At 38.6% G+C, this 13,753-nt stretch overlaps 1 protein-coding gene across 1 annotated transcript; it reads right to left on the bottom strand.

Moving 5' to 3' along the window:
* Nucleotides 1–73: 73 nt before the first annotated feature.
* Nucleotides 74–8,165, bottom strand: gtf2b (general transcription factor IIB). Its single transcript, XM_026148720.1, has 7 exons — nt 8,083–8,165; nt 4,728–4,840; nt 3,351–3,484; nt 2,370–2,516; nt 1,643–1,772; nt 1,063–1,344; nt 74–604 (listed from the first exon to the last, which is right to left on the bottom strand). Exons 1-7 carry the CDS (start codon nt 8,097–8,099, stop codon nt 471–473), a joined length of 957 nt encoding a protein of 318 aa, XP_026004505.1. The 5' UTR covers nt 8,100–8,165; the 3' UTR covers nt 74–470.
* Nucleotides 8,166–13,753: the final 5,588 nt, after the last annotated feature.

The following is a 13,753-nucleotide window of genomic DNA, read 5'->3' as shown; positions in this document are numbered from 1 at the left end:
GTTTTCCATCACCTCTGGAAGTTTGAGGTCATCTCCACATACACAGAAAGTTTAGTTTGATCCAAACACTGACCTGGTTTAAAGAGAAATTTTATTTTTAGTTAAATTACCCAGAACAATTCAAACACTAACAAAATAGAAACTGGTAATTTTCTACAAAAAAAAGTTTGTGTACAGTAGGAAATCAGCCTAAAATTGCAAGTATCAGTTACACTTCCCACTTGGACATATATACATTGTACAGTATATACACTCAAATGAAATACTGCAAGTACAGTCTGCAAGCTGTTTATTTAAGTACTGGAATGTGTGTCCGTTGCACCTGTCAGACTTTGGTGTCGTCTAAGGCAGGACGAGAGAAATCTTCCAAAACCAACACTCATCATTTAAAAAAGAAAAAACAGCAATAATAATGGTGATGATCTTGTAGGTACAGCAGAAATTGTTGTGCTGTACGAGAGGAGTGTTCTTCACAGTTGGGGCAGTTTATCAACAGGTGTATCAAATTTGAAGTCTGGGGGGAAAAGCTCTGCAGCCCGTGGGTAGATGAGTCGATACGACTGTCTGATCGTCACATCTGCAACACCAGCGATGTCTCCAATTTCTGTGGAAGAGCATGACAGACAATTCAGCCATTACTAGAAGTATATGCGGAATGACGCCAGTGCATTTTTCTTAACAGCTTTCTTGACAGTAAATAGAGCTTTAACACTCCTGACGTTTTTAAAGCGGTTAAAAGTTCTAACTTTGAACAGAAACGAGCATTGCATATATGATGAAAAAAAGAGGGGCTTTTGTGACAGACTGCTAGGAAAGAAACAACTTAAAACTATTTCTTTCTCCAAAATGGTACAAGGTCTGGACTGAAGAGAAGTAAAAAAGCAGCCAATGCCCAAAAAACCTTTGAAAGGCCTTCAGAAAGTCTGGAGACCTATTGCTCAAGACCTCACAAGAAAGTCTTTCTCCTTGGAAGCAAAATATAAGGAAACGAGGCGTGGATCAAGACTTAAAAATGGCGTGAAAAGTCTACCTGTTGTCTAACTCCAGTCCATAACCTCTTACCTTTCTGGGTCTTCTTCTCTGCTGAAGCTTGGGAAGCCATGTAGATGGCAGCTGCAGCTACAGAGATGGGGCTCCTGCCAGGCACCAAGTCGAGCTCCACGGCCTTCCTGGCGATGAAGGTGGCTGCCATTTGCACCTGTTTGGGTAAGCCGAGGTTGGAGCAGAAGCGGGACATGAAGTCCCCGGTGGTGATGAGGTCTACGCTGGTCTCCAGTGCCTTCAGGATCAGCTTGAAGCACCTACCGATCTCTTTCTTTGAGATCCGGGACACAGCGCAGATCTCTGCAGAGGAAAGGAGATTTTTAGGGGTGGTTGGATGGACTGCAATTACTTTTTTTTTTTAAGGTTTTATCCTTAAGCACATCCTACACTTCTGCCTCCTGACTACTCCTGTAAATAACATTTACTAATGGCACCACATGAATAACAAACAGTCCTATGTTGGCTTATTCCATGAAAATGTGAGTGAATAAGTTCTTTATGTGAATACATTTTGTCCTGAACACAACAGAGTTATATATAATCATTTAAACAACGATAGTAAATTACTCAAAATCACACAAGACAAATTTATTCTGACCTTTAAAGGTTCGCGGCACACCCTCCTGTCTGCAGGCGATGTAGAGACAGGCTGACGCGATGGCATCATTGGCTCGGCCCTTCAGGCTCTTCTGTTCATAAACCTGCTTAAATAAGTTGTTTGTTCTGTCCTGAGGGGAAAAAACATTATTTACACTTTAATTTCAGTGTCATGGATTTTATGCTTCTGTTGGAATTTAACTGCATGTTAACAGTGTGATGTTTGTCTTTACATGACCTTAAAACAGGGAAGTCATTTCGTTTCAGTTTAACAAAGTTGCTGAGCCCTATGTTTGTGGCTCTTTTATGACACCATTTTGCTTAATTTTGAATGAAAATGATATGATCGTGTCTGAATTAATGTTTAGGAACACGACCATAGCCCACGACCCTTTTGTTCCTCAAAATGAGAACATCCTCACAAGGAAAACTGCGTGACAGCTTCAGCTGAGACTTCAGTGTGAAAAACAACAAGAACTTTGATAAAAAGAACAAAGGAAACAAAAACAAAAGCAGTTTTTTGCACACAGCAGGATTTTTGTTTCTTGCTCCTCTCCATTAGCAGTCTGTTAACTTTTAACATCTCATTAGATTCACTTTCTATCTCACAGGCTGTCACCTGTTCACAACAATGACAAAAAGCAGATGGGCAACTTTCTCTGCTCTCAGTGAGACTGTTAGGCCACAGCAGAAAATATTTTTACAGGTCCTTATTTTTTGTTACTTACTACGATGTTCCTCGGCAGGTTGATGCGATCCGCCATGGTGCTGATCTCTTTGAAGGCGTTGAGCATGGCCCGGTCAGAGCTGCTCATGGTTCTCCTGTTCTGGTACTTCGAGTTCCCAAATTCATCAAAGCTGGCAGCTCCTGTTCCCTGTGGAGGTAAACGGTGCACGTTTACCAGTGAAATTATTTCATGTGAAACCACAGTAACGTCAAATAAATTACAGCTAAAAATTAAATTCACTCAATATTTTTGTACCCAAATTGAGCCAGTACACTTGACTTCTTCATTCAGCCACTAAAAGTAATTTTTCTGTTCAGCAATGTCAGTAAATAAGTAATTTGCAATCTAACAATAATGTGCTTTGCTATTTTTTTCTGCATTTGTTAAGTACTGTACATTCTGTTACAATGCTCTAATTCAATTTATGATGTCAAAATTAGGGGACATCCCCTAATATGGTCATTCAGGCTCACAGGACAGCTAATCAGAAGAGATTTTGTGTAAAGGGGAAGAGCTAATGACATCCCGTGACATCATTTGTATGCGACACAAACGCCACAATACAGGTGGACGTCGAGGTGATGGTGTACCTGCTGCTCGGTCTGTGGCTTTTCCTCAGACTCGGGGACCACGGTACAGTTTCTGTGTAGCCGGGTTTAGCAGGGTTTCAAAAATATTGGTTTTGATTTTCCTGATGGAGATTCTTTCATGTCTCATCGAGTAATGCCGCTGACTAGCTATTCGTTGCCATACAGTCTGCTGACATCACATTTTTGGATCGCCTTGGATTGTCCCAGTCAAATAGGAACTAAAAAAGTACCTCCTACCAGGTACAATTATTTAGTCTCAGGAAAACCTTAAAAACCGTGTCTAGCTGTGCCAAGGCAACCCGAGCACATACTAATAGAAGAGCTACTCTGGCAGCCATCTTTAATAGGGTGAAAACAAAAGGTTGGCTTTTTATTTCAAACAGTGTCTCACCTTGCTGATCATGGTGGTTAAGTCTCCTCCATTGAGTAATGGGTTCTGGGCGTCTCCCACTCTGGATGGGTCCTTGAGGGCTTTCTCATTAGAAAACGTTCTCCACTCTGAGCCCACGTCGATTACACGATCACCTGAACATATGATTTGGATAACTGAATAAAGATTCATTTAATACAACATTTACTATTCAAACTACCAATAGATCAAGATCAAGTTCTTGAGCTGCAACATTTCACTGTATTACAGCTTGGACTGAACGAGGCGTTTCTGATGAAGCTCCAGCTTTTAAATTGTTGCTGATTATATAATTTTCTTTAAATGCTTAAGATTTAAAGTTTACTTTCAACTCGATTACCTAACACTCGCAACTTAATCTTCAGCTGCTTGTTTATCTGTTTTGAAGTCACATCCACTGCTCTGAAAAGGGTTACTCTCTGACAGATATAACTGACACTACAGAAGGTTTTCAGGGATTCACCAACACTCAAAAAGCTTTGATGGCTGCTGGTGTTCCTTGTGCCTGGTAATATTTCATCCCTCTGAAATAAGTCACCAGAAGATGGTGCAATAATATAAGCAAATTCACTCAAAGACATGCTCAGAATTTAAGTTTCAAACACGGCTGCTACTATGTCAGTCCTCCTCTATTGTCTTTCTTTGGCTCTTCCTCTACATGTTCTCTTACTACGCTCCATTACTACTACTGCGGTTTTGAATATGGCTCAATTATTTTACACCAAAAAGGAAAAGATAGGGGTGTGACATCAGCAATGAGGCAAACTGTCTGAACAAGGCCATTGCATTCTTCAAGTTATTATGACTGTCTCTTCCAGGAACTGTGTACTGGGGTTGAAGATTAGATTTGATATTTTAATCCTGTTTTTCTTGCCATCCATCAGTACTCCTAATATCTCGAGGCAAAGTGACATTCATCTCCTTAGAGGCTAACCAAAGCTATGGAAACGGGAACAGAGGGCACTTAAGCTTGCATTAAAGGGCGGCGGGCGTCTCTATTCTCTCGGCTAACCTGCTCTGTCCTGAAGGGGCTCATTAGAGGAGAGCTTGTTGCTCCCTAAAGCTTTGTCTAATAGCAAGCATCAAGCTTTTTGCCTCTTTAACTCTATCCACAAGACAAAACCTGTCATGTCACCTGACATCTATGGATAATTTTAAACAATATATTTAATTTACCTATACACTTTTGGAAAATGTGGCCTTGCATAGCTTGGAATTGAACTATGATGACAAAGCAAATGAGTTCAGGAAGATGTGTGCTGAAAAAAAAATTGTTCCGTTTAGTTGAGATAACAAGTACAGGAAACCAAATGCAGGATGTGTTCAGTGGAAGCTTGATCTAAAACCATGTATACTTGCCTACTACAAGGCCACATTCAGGGCAGATCATGTCCCCTGCTCTGTAGTCCTCCACCAGACAGGCATCAGGGTGGTTGGGACACTGAACTCTGGGAAGGGCCATAACACCTGGGCTGCAGAAACAAACAGATAAGAGGTCAAAAGCAAGAAAAGTTTAAAAACAAAGGCAAAGATGGGGAGGGGCAGAGAGAGAATTTGTGTTCAATTCATGACAGTAAACATAATTTTTACCCACAAAGTCAAATCTAAATGAAAAATAAAGATTCAAACGGCCAATTCACAAAAGACTACTCAGAGTAAAACATGGGAAAATAACACCAACTGTTCTGAGAGGGCAAATTTACATACATACAGACTATGTTACAGTCTAAATATACTTCACCTTTTCAGTTTCCTTTCCCTTTTTGTGTTTCAGAAGAAGTGCCTAACTGAATGTTCACCAACAACACATCTCCCAAGCAAGTAACAGCATCAAAAACACAAAGATAGTAGCTAGCAACAGTACTTTAAACACAAGGCTGTTTTGGTGACAGGTTCATCTCACTGTTCTGATAATCTTTAAGACACACTAGTGTTCAAAGGTTTGAATTCAGTCATAAACCTAGTGTTTTTTGTTTTTTTTAACTGTGTAACAAAACACAGGGCATGGAACAAGACATGGGAACAATACACACACAAAGTAATATACTGGTATAAACATTAATATGAGATTGTGTGTGCCGCATGGATGTTTACAGCTCTACTTGGTCTAAAAGCTGGGATTTACAAACATGATAAGAAATAGGGGGGCGGAGATGGCAGCGTAGAGGTCTGGCACGATCAAACTGACTTGTACACAAAATAACTTCAACCAGGACTCTGTGTGCTCCCCCAAAAAAGCTTGAACTGGTGATAAAGGACTATAAAAGAAAAAAACGAATGGCTCACAACAAGCATTAATCTGCTGGATGTTAGCAGAAATGCGGTGTAATGAAGAACAGGAAAAAAGATCTAGCAAAATTCAAACTACTCTTGACCAAAAGTTGAGCAATTTAGGTGATGCAGCAGAAATGCTGGTCAACAAGAACCACACAATGCGACAGAGTTAAAATAAACTGAAGATAAAAAGCCACCCACACTAAAATCCTCAACTTCCTACATCAAGAAATTAGTGACTGCTGTGGATGCTCAGGTTAAATCTGTCTCACTCTTTGATCACTGAAGAAATAGTGTCCTGTTGAGTTCCACTGTGTCACTCTTCATCCCTTTATCACGTATGGATTACTACAACTGTCCACATACCTAAGCAAAGCCTCCCAGAAACATCTGCAGGTTGTTTAAAACGCCTGTTCTGACTGAGTCTTCCAGCTATTCACATTTCACACTATTGTTAATTCGGTTGCACCGACTCCCCATTAACATCCACGTTAAGATCCTGAGTTTGACTTTTAGGGTTATGCATGAACAGGCACAATTGTACATCAGTGAACTTTTACATCCCTAGCAGGTTCCCTGAAATCATGTGATCAGGGCCTGTCGGCTGTGCATCATACAAGGCTGAGAACTAAATGAGAAACAATTCAGACTCTGGAACTCTCTCTCCCACTGAGCCTGAGATTGTTGAACTCTTTTTAAAAAAAAACAAAACAAAACAGCAGCTTAAAAGATTTTTAGGGCATTTCACACAATTATTTTACCCTGGTCTGACTCAGCTGATAAGTTTGCAAACTTGTAGCTCATCCCCGTGGTTTGGTTTGTTTTCACACAGAAAAATTCAAGTGAATGTCAAGCGAATAAAAAATGCGTCACAACAAATCATATGAGAATGTTCAGTCCGCTCACTGGCCAGATGTGTCTGGGGTGGATTCAACAAAAGTAAATACAGGAATAAGGTGCTGTGTGAGAAACCCGAGAATTTATGTTCATTTCAAGGTTAGTTGAAAGGAGATATCCTTGAGTTATATATATATATATATATATATATATATATATATATATATATATATATATATATATATATATATATATATATATAGTTATACATTCTTACTTAGTTTGGGCAATCTGTGAGAGTAGTGGGTGTTGTTCCTCGCCGCAATGACGAAAAGTAACAGAACAGTCAAGGAGTGGGAGGTTTCTGATTAAGGGTGGATGAAACAAATAAGGTATCCTTTTTATCCGTTTAATCAAGAGAAATCCACATCTCTTTGACAGATGCTTGTCAATACATGACCGCTGGTGGGTCAGTAACCACACAAGGTGTTATACACAAATGTACATTTCTGTCATTGGCAAATTAAATTGTAAGCCACTTTTTTAGATCATGGATGGTAGTCTCGTCATTGTTGGTGGATTTCTGATTTATATCACATTAGGGGTGGGTTTTGATTATCGATTTTCTGTGTTTTATCCTAAGTTACTTTGATACAAAGGCATCTGCTGTGATGCTTACACCTTTGATAAAGTCTCACAAGTGTCAGCTTTCTTTTTATAGGTATAAAAATATGGCTATGTACTGATAAATGATAAGAATTATAATATTTCTGACTGTGAGGCAAAATTTCACTGATTCAAATCGAATCCATTCGGGACCTTGTGAATCGGAATCGAATCGATTCTAGAAATCTGTGATGACACCCAACCCTATAATACATACGTCCAATATTGAATTTGAAAAAAAACATCCATCGGTTCTTTACATTTTGCTAGGAAAACAGGGAATACTAAACAATATCAATCATTAAAAGAGTGGATGTGAAACTGTCAGTCAAATTAGCTCAATCAACTGCATTTTACTCCTTCATACGCACACCCTTACTGTGCCACTGATAGGAAAATCAATAACGTAAGAAACTTTAAATGCAAAAATTATTTGCTAAACTACAGTAATTGATTATACGTGCTTAAAGGAGGGTACGTCAAACCACTGTTGTGTAAAGGTAGACGGACTCCACGGGAAACTGCGTGTGTTTACAAATGATTCACAACTGCTCACTGAGTGGTAACGTCAACAACACATTAGCTTCAGTTTCAGCTACACACCATTGTAATACACGAAAAAATTTGAAATGGTGGACAAACAAGTCTACAATGCAAAGACGATAACGTGGCAAAAAGCAGGAGCATCAGCACCACATCGCTGTGCAACAAAAACACCGACTTCTGGTGACATCTAATGATTAGCTGCTAGCCAGCTAACTAGCTGTGCTAACAATTAGCACAATGAAACGAACAGCAATCGGTAAGCACAGCGACGTATATTGTTTTAGCTTTAGTAACCACGACGCACACCAGTATTTGTTCTTATGAATTAACATTCTTAGAACCATATGCAAAGAAAGTATAGGTATTACATTTACTCGGCTCTACCACTTACTGGCTTGTAGACGCCATGTCACTCCTCGTCTCAAATTCAAAGAAACAAACGAGTGCGGCACCTCTATTTATAACTTCTTCTGATCACGTGTCCATATGAGTACGGGAAGAGAAAAAGACCAAATTAAATACAGGTAGCCTTCGGTTTCTTTTACGTTGGGCTGTAAAAATTCGTTACATAAATACGCAATATTTGTTTTGTTTTTAGGAGATTTTCATTTATTGTCAAGAATGACGTACCATTGTAACACCATTAAGGTGTTGTAATGACAACACCTTAATGGTTTAGCGAGCTAAGCGAGCCTAACGTTAGAGTTTTCTGTGACATGAACGTGTCTATTTATTTGGCTAATGACCAAACCGTACTAAAACCACTAAATGAAGTGCAAAGTGGCTTTCACAGGAATGTGGATGCATTATAAACACCTATAAAAACGTAAATAAATGTTGTTATGTTGATTCTAATCTGTTTCTGACTCCAGCTGTAAAAACAGAGAACACCACGAATTTCGTCAATAAAATGAATTTCAGTTTGAACTACTGACAAACTACAGTGACTTTCAAGCATCCTTCATTACACCGTGGGACGGTATCAATCAATCAATCAATCAATCAATCAATCAATCAATCAATCAATCAATCAATCAATCAATCAATCAGTCTTTATTGACAGACTTTATGGCCATAGTTAAACAAAACAAAAACAAAAACACAACACAGCACAACATATAATCCTTAATGAAAAAAATATTTTTAAAGATATAAAACCATGATATACATAAAATACACAATTACTTAAAAGATAAGATAAGACTTTTTTGATGAAATTTTTGTGTTACCTCAGCTCAGGTTCATATATCAGAAGGAAATACAAAAATACAAATAAGTACAATCAATGAAAAAAAGTAAGATAATACACTATACACAATGGTAGCATACACAGTATGTGATTATGGATATGGTTGGAAATATGCAAGACATAAACTATATAGCTTGACATAACTATTGTACCACTATTATTCCTAAAGAAATATTCCTAAAAGAAATCAATAAACACACAAACTCTTCACACTCAGACTGAATGAGTAACAGGAACCACTCACTGTCAGCTTTGTCACTGCTAAAATTATACTGTAATAGTATTTGCCTGAACAAAGAGTTTCCACATTGTCCATATATGTCATCATCATTCATTCATTCATTTGATCAGTAATAAAGTGACCAAGGTATTTCACCTTTTATGAACCTCAAGAGTATTGTCGGACAGTTTAAACACAAAGAAATTCAGCTGTTTATCTTGCTTGGTTCTACATGTCAAGATAGCACTTTTAACAGCATAGTACATTATATCATATAGCACACCATATTCAGTACGTGTATTAAGAAGCTACTCTAATCCAGCACTACTTGGACTAAAAACAACCAGTTCATCTGCATACGTATGATGATTCATCAATGTTTTACCTAATATACATACAGTGTTACAGGTTCTCAGCTGTATGGACAATCATTATCAACATATAAATTAAATAAAATTGGAGACAAAATCCCACCCTTTCTGACACCATTGCTAACACAAAAGGAGGCAGAAATCCTGCTTCCCCATTTAACCAGCATCTTCTTATGAGCGTACCAGTAAGACAGAATCCAATGTATCCAGGAACTCCCTGTCGCTTCAATTTATCAAAAAGTTTTTCAGGGTTCACTTGATCAAAAGCTTTAGAGGCATCAATGAAACCCATAAGGGCAGATGAAGTTTAGGCCCTATTCAAACTGAATGTTCCCTTGAGTGCATATATGCACATGTCCGTGCCATGCTTTCATTTGAAGGCAAACTGATTATCCAGGGAAGAGATGAACACACTAATGCTATCAAACATGATTTTTTCTAGCACCTTAGATAACATACTGGCTAGTGCTACTCAATTTAATAATAATAATAATAATAGATTGGATTTATATAGCGCTTTTCAAGGCACCCAAAGCACTTTACAATGCCACTATTCATTCACACACTGGTGGAGGCAAGCTACGATTGTACCTACAGCTGCCCTGGGGCAGACTGACAGAAGCGAGGCTGCCATATCGCGCCATCGGCCCCTCTGGCCAACACCAGTAGGCAGTAGGGTAAAGTGTCTTGCCCAAGGACACAACGACCAGGACAGAGAGCCCGGGGATCGAACCAGCAACCTTCCGGTTACAGATACGCTTCCCAACCCCCTGAGCCATGGTCGCTCCAATTTAACAGCTGTGTCCTTTGTAACTGCTACAAATAAAATACATAGCATTGAGTCTGGTAGTTTGCCATGAATCATAAACCTTTAATATCTAATTGTATGCAGGTTAAAGTTTCACTGTCATGTTTTTAATGTTTGTTTGTCTTTTATCTCTGACTGGAGGCACTCATATGGATCGTTTTGTGAGAAAGAAGAGTCATGGGCCCACCTTTCTTTACCAGACATGTTGGAGACAAGTGGTGATAATTGGCACTGTGCCTTTTCGTACTTGGAAGTGTTGGTGACTATGTGGTGATCTCCTTTGAATTTTTTCCTGTAAGAGAATACAGAGAGTAGGCCTACTCGAACCTTAGGGCTAATGATAATAATAATAAATAATAAAATAATAATAATAATAAAATTTGAATTTGATTTGATTTAATGGATCCACACGGCAGAAAAGCCCAGCAATATCAACAGTCTCCTCCTATCCCGTTATCTCTGGTTTGTGTTGAGCCAGCTAACACAAAGAAATCGTGGCTATGTTGAACTTCACTATACCCCTCACATTGTCAGATAGACCACTAAGGCAAACATTTAACTACCGGCCAAACCAGCCTATGCAACAGACACATGGTACTGCATAACCTAATAAATACAAACCTCACATTTCACCAGACTGTGACACAAATTGTGACTGTGGTTAGCCTGTGTTGTAACACAAACCCATCGGTGGCTCAATGTTTGAGAAAAGTTAACTGAATCTTTCACACTTCTTTATTTAAAACAAATCTTTAAACTGCACAGTTTTTTTTTCATAAGAGGCAACAAAGGTCTGCCAGATTGCTGTCAGTTTGTCTGTGTGACTCAGTACCAGTCTGTGTAATAATTCTTTGGCATATGCAGGAAACCACAGTCGCAAAGACTCAGGTTTTGTGGTAGCAAAATAAGATAGACATCAGGATCTGAAGCAACTAAACCTGAGTGAGATAAATACAAATATAATTGTGTTTGCAACTTATATTAATGTCTGTTGCTTAAAGAAAATGCTTTCAGCTGCAGTCTGCAGCGACTGCATTTTCATTACATCAGCGCATAAGCCAGGACAGTCAGCGTGCATCAGGACAACACCAGATGGAGCTAAAAAATAAAAGCAGTGACTGAGGTGTGGAATATGCACGTGCTACGAGAGCTCGGCAATGCTTAGCATGATTACAGTTATTGATCATCATTCAGCATGATTTGGTTCAGATTTGCTTGAACAGTACCACGACTCTGAGACTGTAACTCTTTGATGAGTGTATACATCTTATATCTGCAAAGCATGGCTGATTCTGGCTCATTGAAAAAAAGCTTTTGCATGGTTATCCTACCAGTATGACTTAAAAAAGAAAAAAACAAAAGAACACTCCAATGTGTTTCAGCTGTTCAGGAAATGATACAGAGGACAGCTGTGCACTGCGAGATAATCTCATTTTTTGCTGCACAAATGATATTTGCCTGAAACATGGCCTCGTGTGATGCGTTTATAAATCTTTTAATATACAATAGCTTTATGAATATTCGAAAAATGTTATTAGTAATGATCAAAACAGAGGCAACGCAGAAACATAAAAGAAGACCAACAGGAAAATGTCTCTCTTAATGGTAATTTAGTAACAATGACAAATCGTTAGCTTCATAGCATAATTGCCTAAGTCATTTGACTAAGTCAATGACTTAGGCAATTATGCTATGAAGCTAACGAAATATAACATACATACATGTGCAGAATTCAGCGGTCTGTGAGGTTTGTGACTGTGCTGGGGTTACAAAATGCCTTTCTTACTCAAGATCCCTTTAACCTTTGAAAATATATTTCACTTTACACCTTCAAAACAGTCCAAATTGTCAGGCTTAATGTGTGGCTTTAAGTGCTCCTTCAGCCTTTTCTCCCTGTTTCACTTCCCTAAGAATGGCTTCTTGACAGCCACACTTCCACTGGGACCATTTCTGATGAGGCTTCAGAGAACATTAGATGGATCAACTGAAAACCCAGATTTAGCTCTCATGTCCTGTGTTAGATTTGTATTGTTGATTGTCATTTATGCTTAGAAATATCTACTCATATATGCTTAGAGTTTTATAATCAATGTCATGTTGGTAGAGGTTTGATCCTTAGTATTCTGTGGAGACTCTGTGTGCCTCCCAGAGCACTCTGGCATGCACACACAACTTAAGGTCAGGAGAGAGGTTATATCTGCTCTTACTGATTTATGGTATAGAAGGACACCTACTCTGTATCTGGTTAAGTATAAGAGCCTTTTGTTTAGATGGACCGCTAGACTCCTGGCACCAGCTTTGGGGAGTCTTCACGGGGTCACATCTTGACCCCACACACTCACACTTACACGACACACACAGACAAGGTATTCTTTGTCCACATGTATACCTATATGAAACGTCATATGTTAATGAACCTATGCATATTCATGTGACCGCAATAAAAGGAGTGCTACAGGGAACCTGGCTGAGAGTCTGACGGAGGTCAAGTGGGTGGAAGGACACTTGGCTCCAGGCAGGTCTCCCTCATGCACGAGTAACACAAAGAACTTTGCCTACTTGTGTCTTGCTTTTGCTGTGTAGTAAATTGTCTTGAACATTCCAGCGAATAGGTTTATGCTACAAACTTATCATACTTCACTGTGCAATACCTTTTGTGCAATACTTTTGTTAATAGTCAATGGTGCAATAGACCTCAATACTTGAAATGTGCAATTCACTTGTATTTTTATTTTTATTCCTATTTATTCTATTTATCCCCTTCGTATATTTTATTTATATATGTCTCTGTATTTATATATATGTGTGTGTGTGTGTATATATATATAATATTCTGTAACTGTAACTTCTGTCGGTGCTGTGCTTTTGGAAACCGAATTTCCCAGAGGAACCCACCCGAGGGATTAATAAAGTTTTATCTTATCTTATCTTATCTCCTGTGTGTTTTGAAGATTCAGCTAAAGAAATTAGAACAGATTGTAGGATTCTTGTGATGTGCCGCTAGTAACAAAGTGCCGAGAAATTGAACTTAAAATTGACACTTTGCTAAGCTGTCTGTTGTGTGTGGACACAACTCATTTCATCTCTTGAGTCATTCAGGGTCATTCTGTATGCTTTAATGATTCATAACTAAAAAAAAAAACAAGAAACGTCTGGCTCAATATTCAGTGTCTCAAGATAAAATACTGTTTCACCAAATTACTGGAATCACTGATCTTCTGTTATATTCAAATCTTTTACAATGGACCAAAAGTGCCCCCAAGCCTTTCAAATATTTTTTGTTTGTCTTTCAGTATAATCTTTGTCTTTCTAGTGAAATGTTTGCCTGACTCATGCTTTTTAATATCACTGATAGCGAAAACCCTTGAATGGGCCAGCTGTTTCTGTGCAGATTCCACTTGGAGAAATTGTTAC

This window comes from Astatotilapia calliptera, chromosome 18 (genome assembly GCF_900246225.1).
Source record: "Astatotilapia calliptera chromosome 18, fAstCal1.2, whole genome shotgun sequence".
In the NCBI taxonomy this organism is placed as follows: Eukaryota; Metazoa; Chordata; class Actinopteri; order Cichliformes; family Cichlidae; genus Astatotilapia; species Astatotilapia calliptera.
Note: the sequence above shows the minus strand (reverse complement) of the source record. Positions and strands in the feature narration are given on the sequence as shown.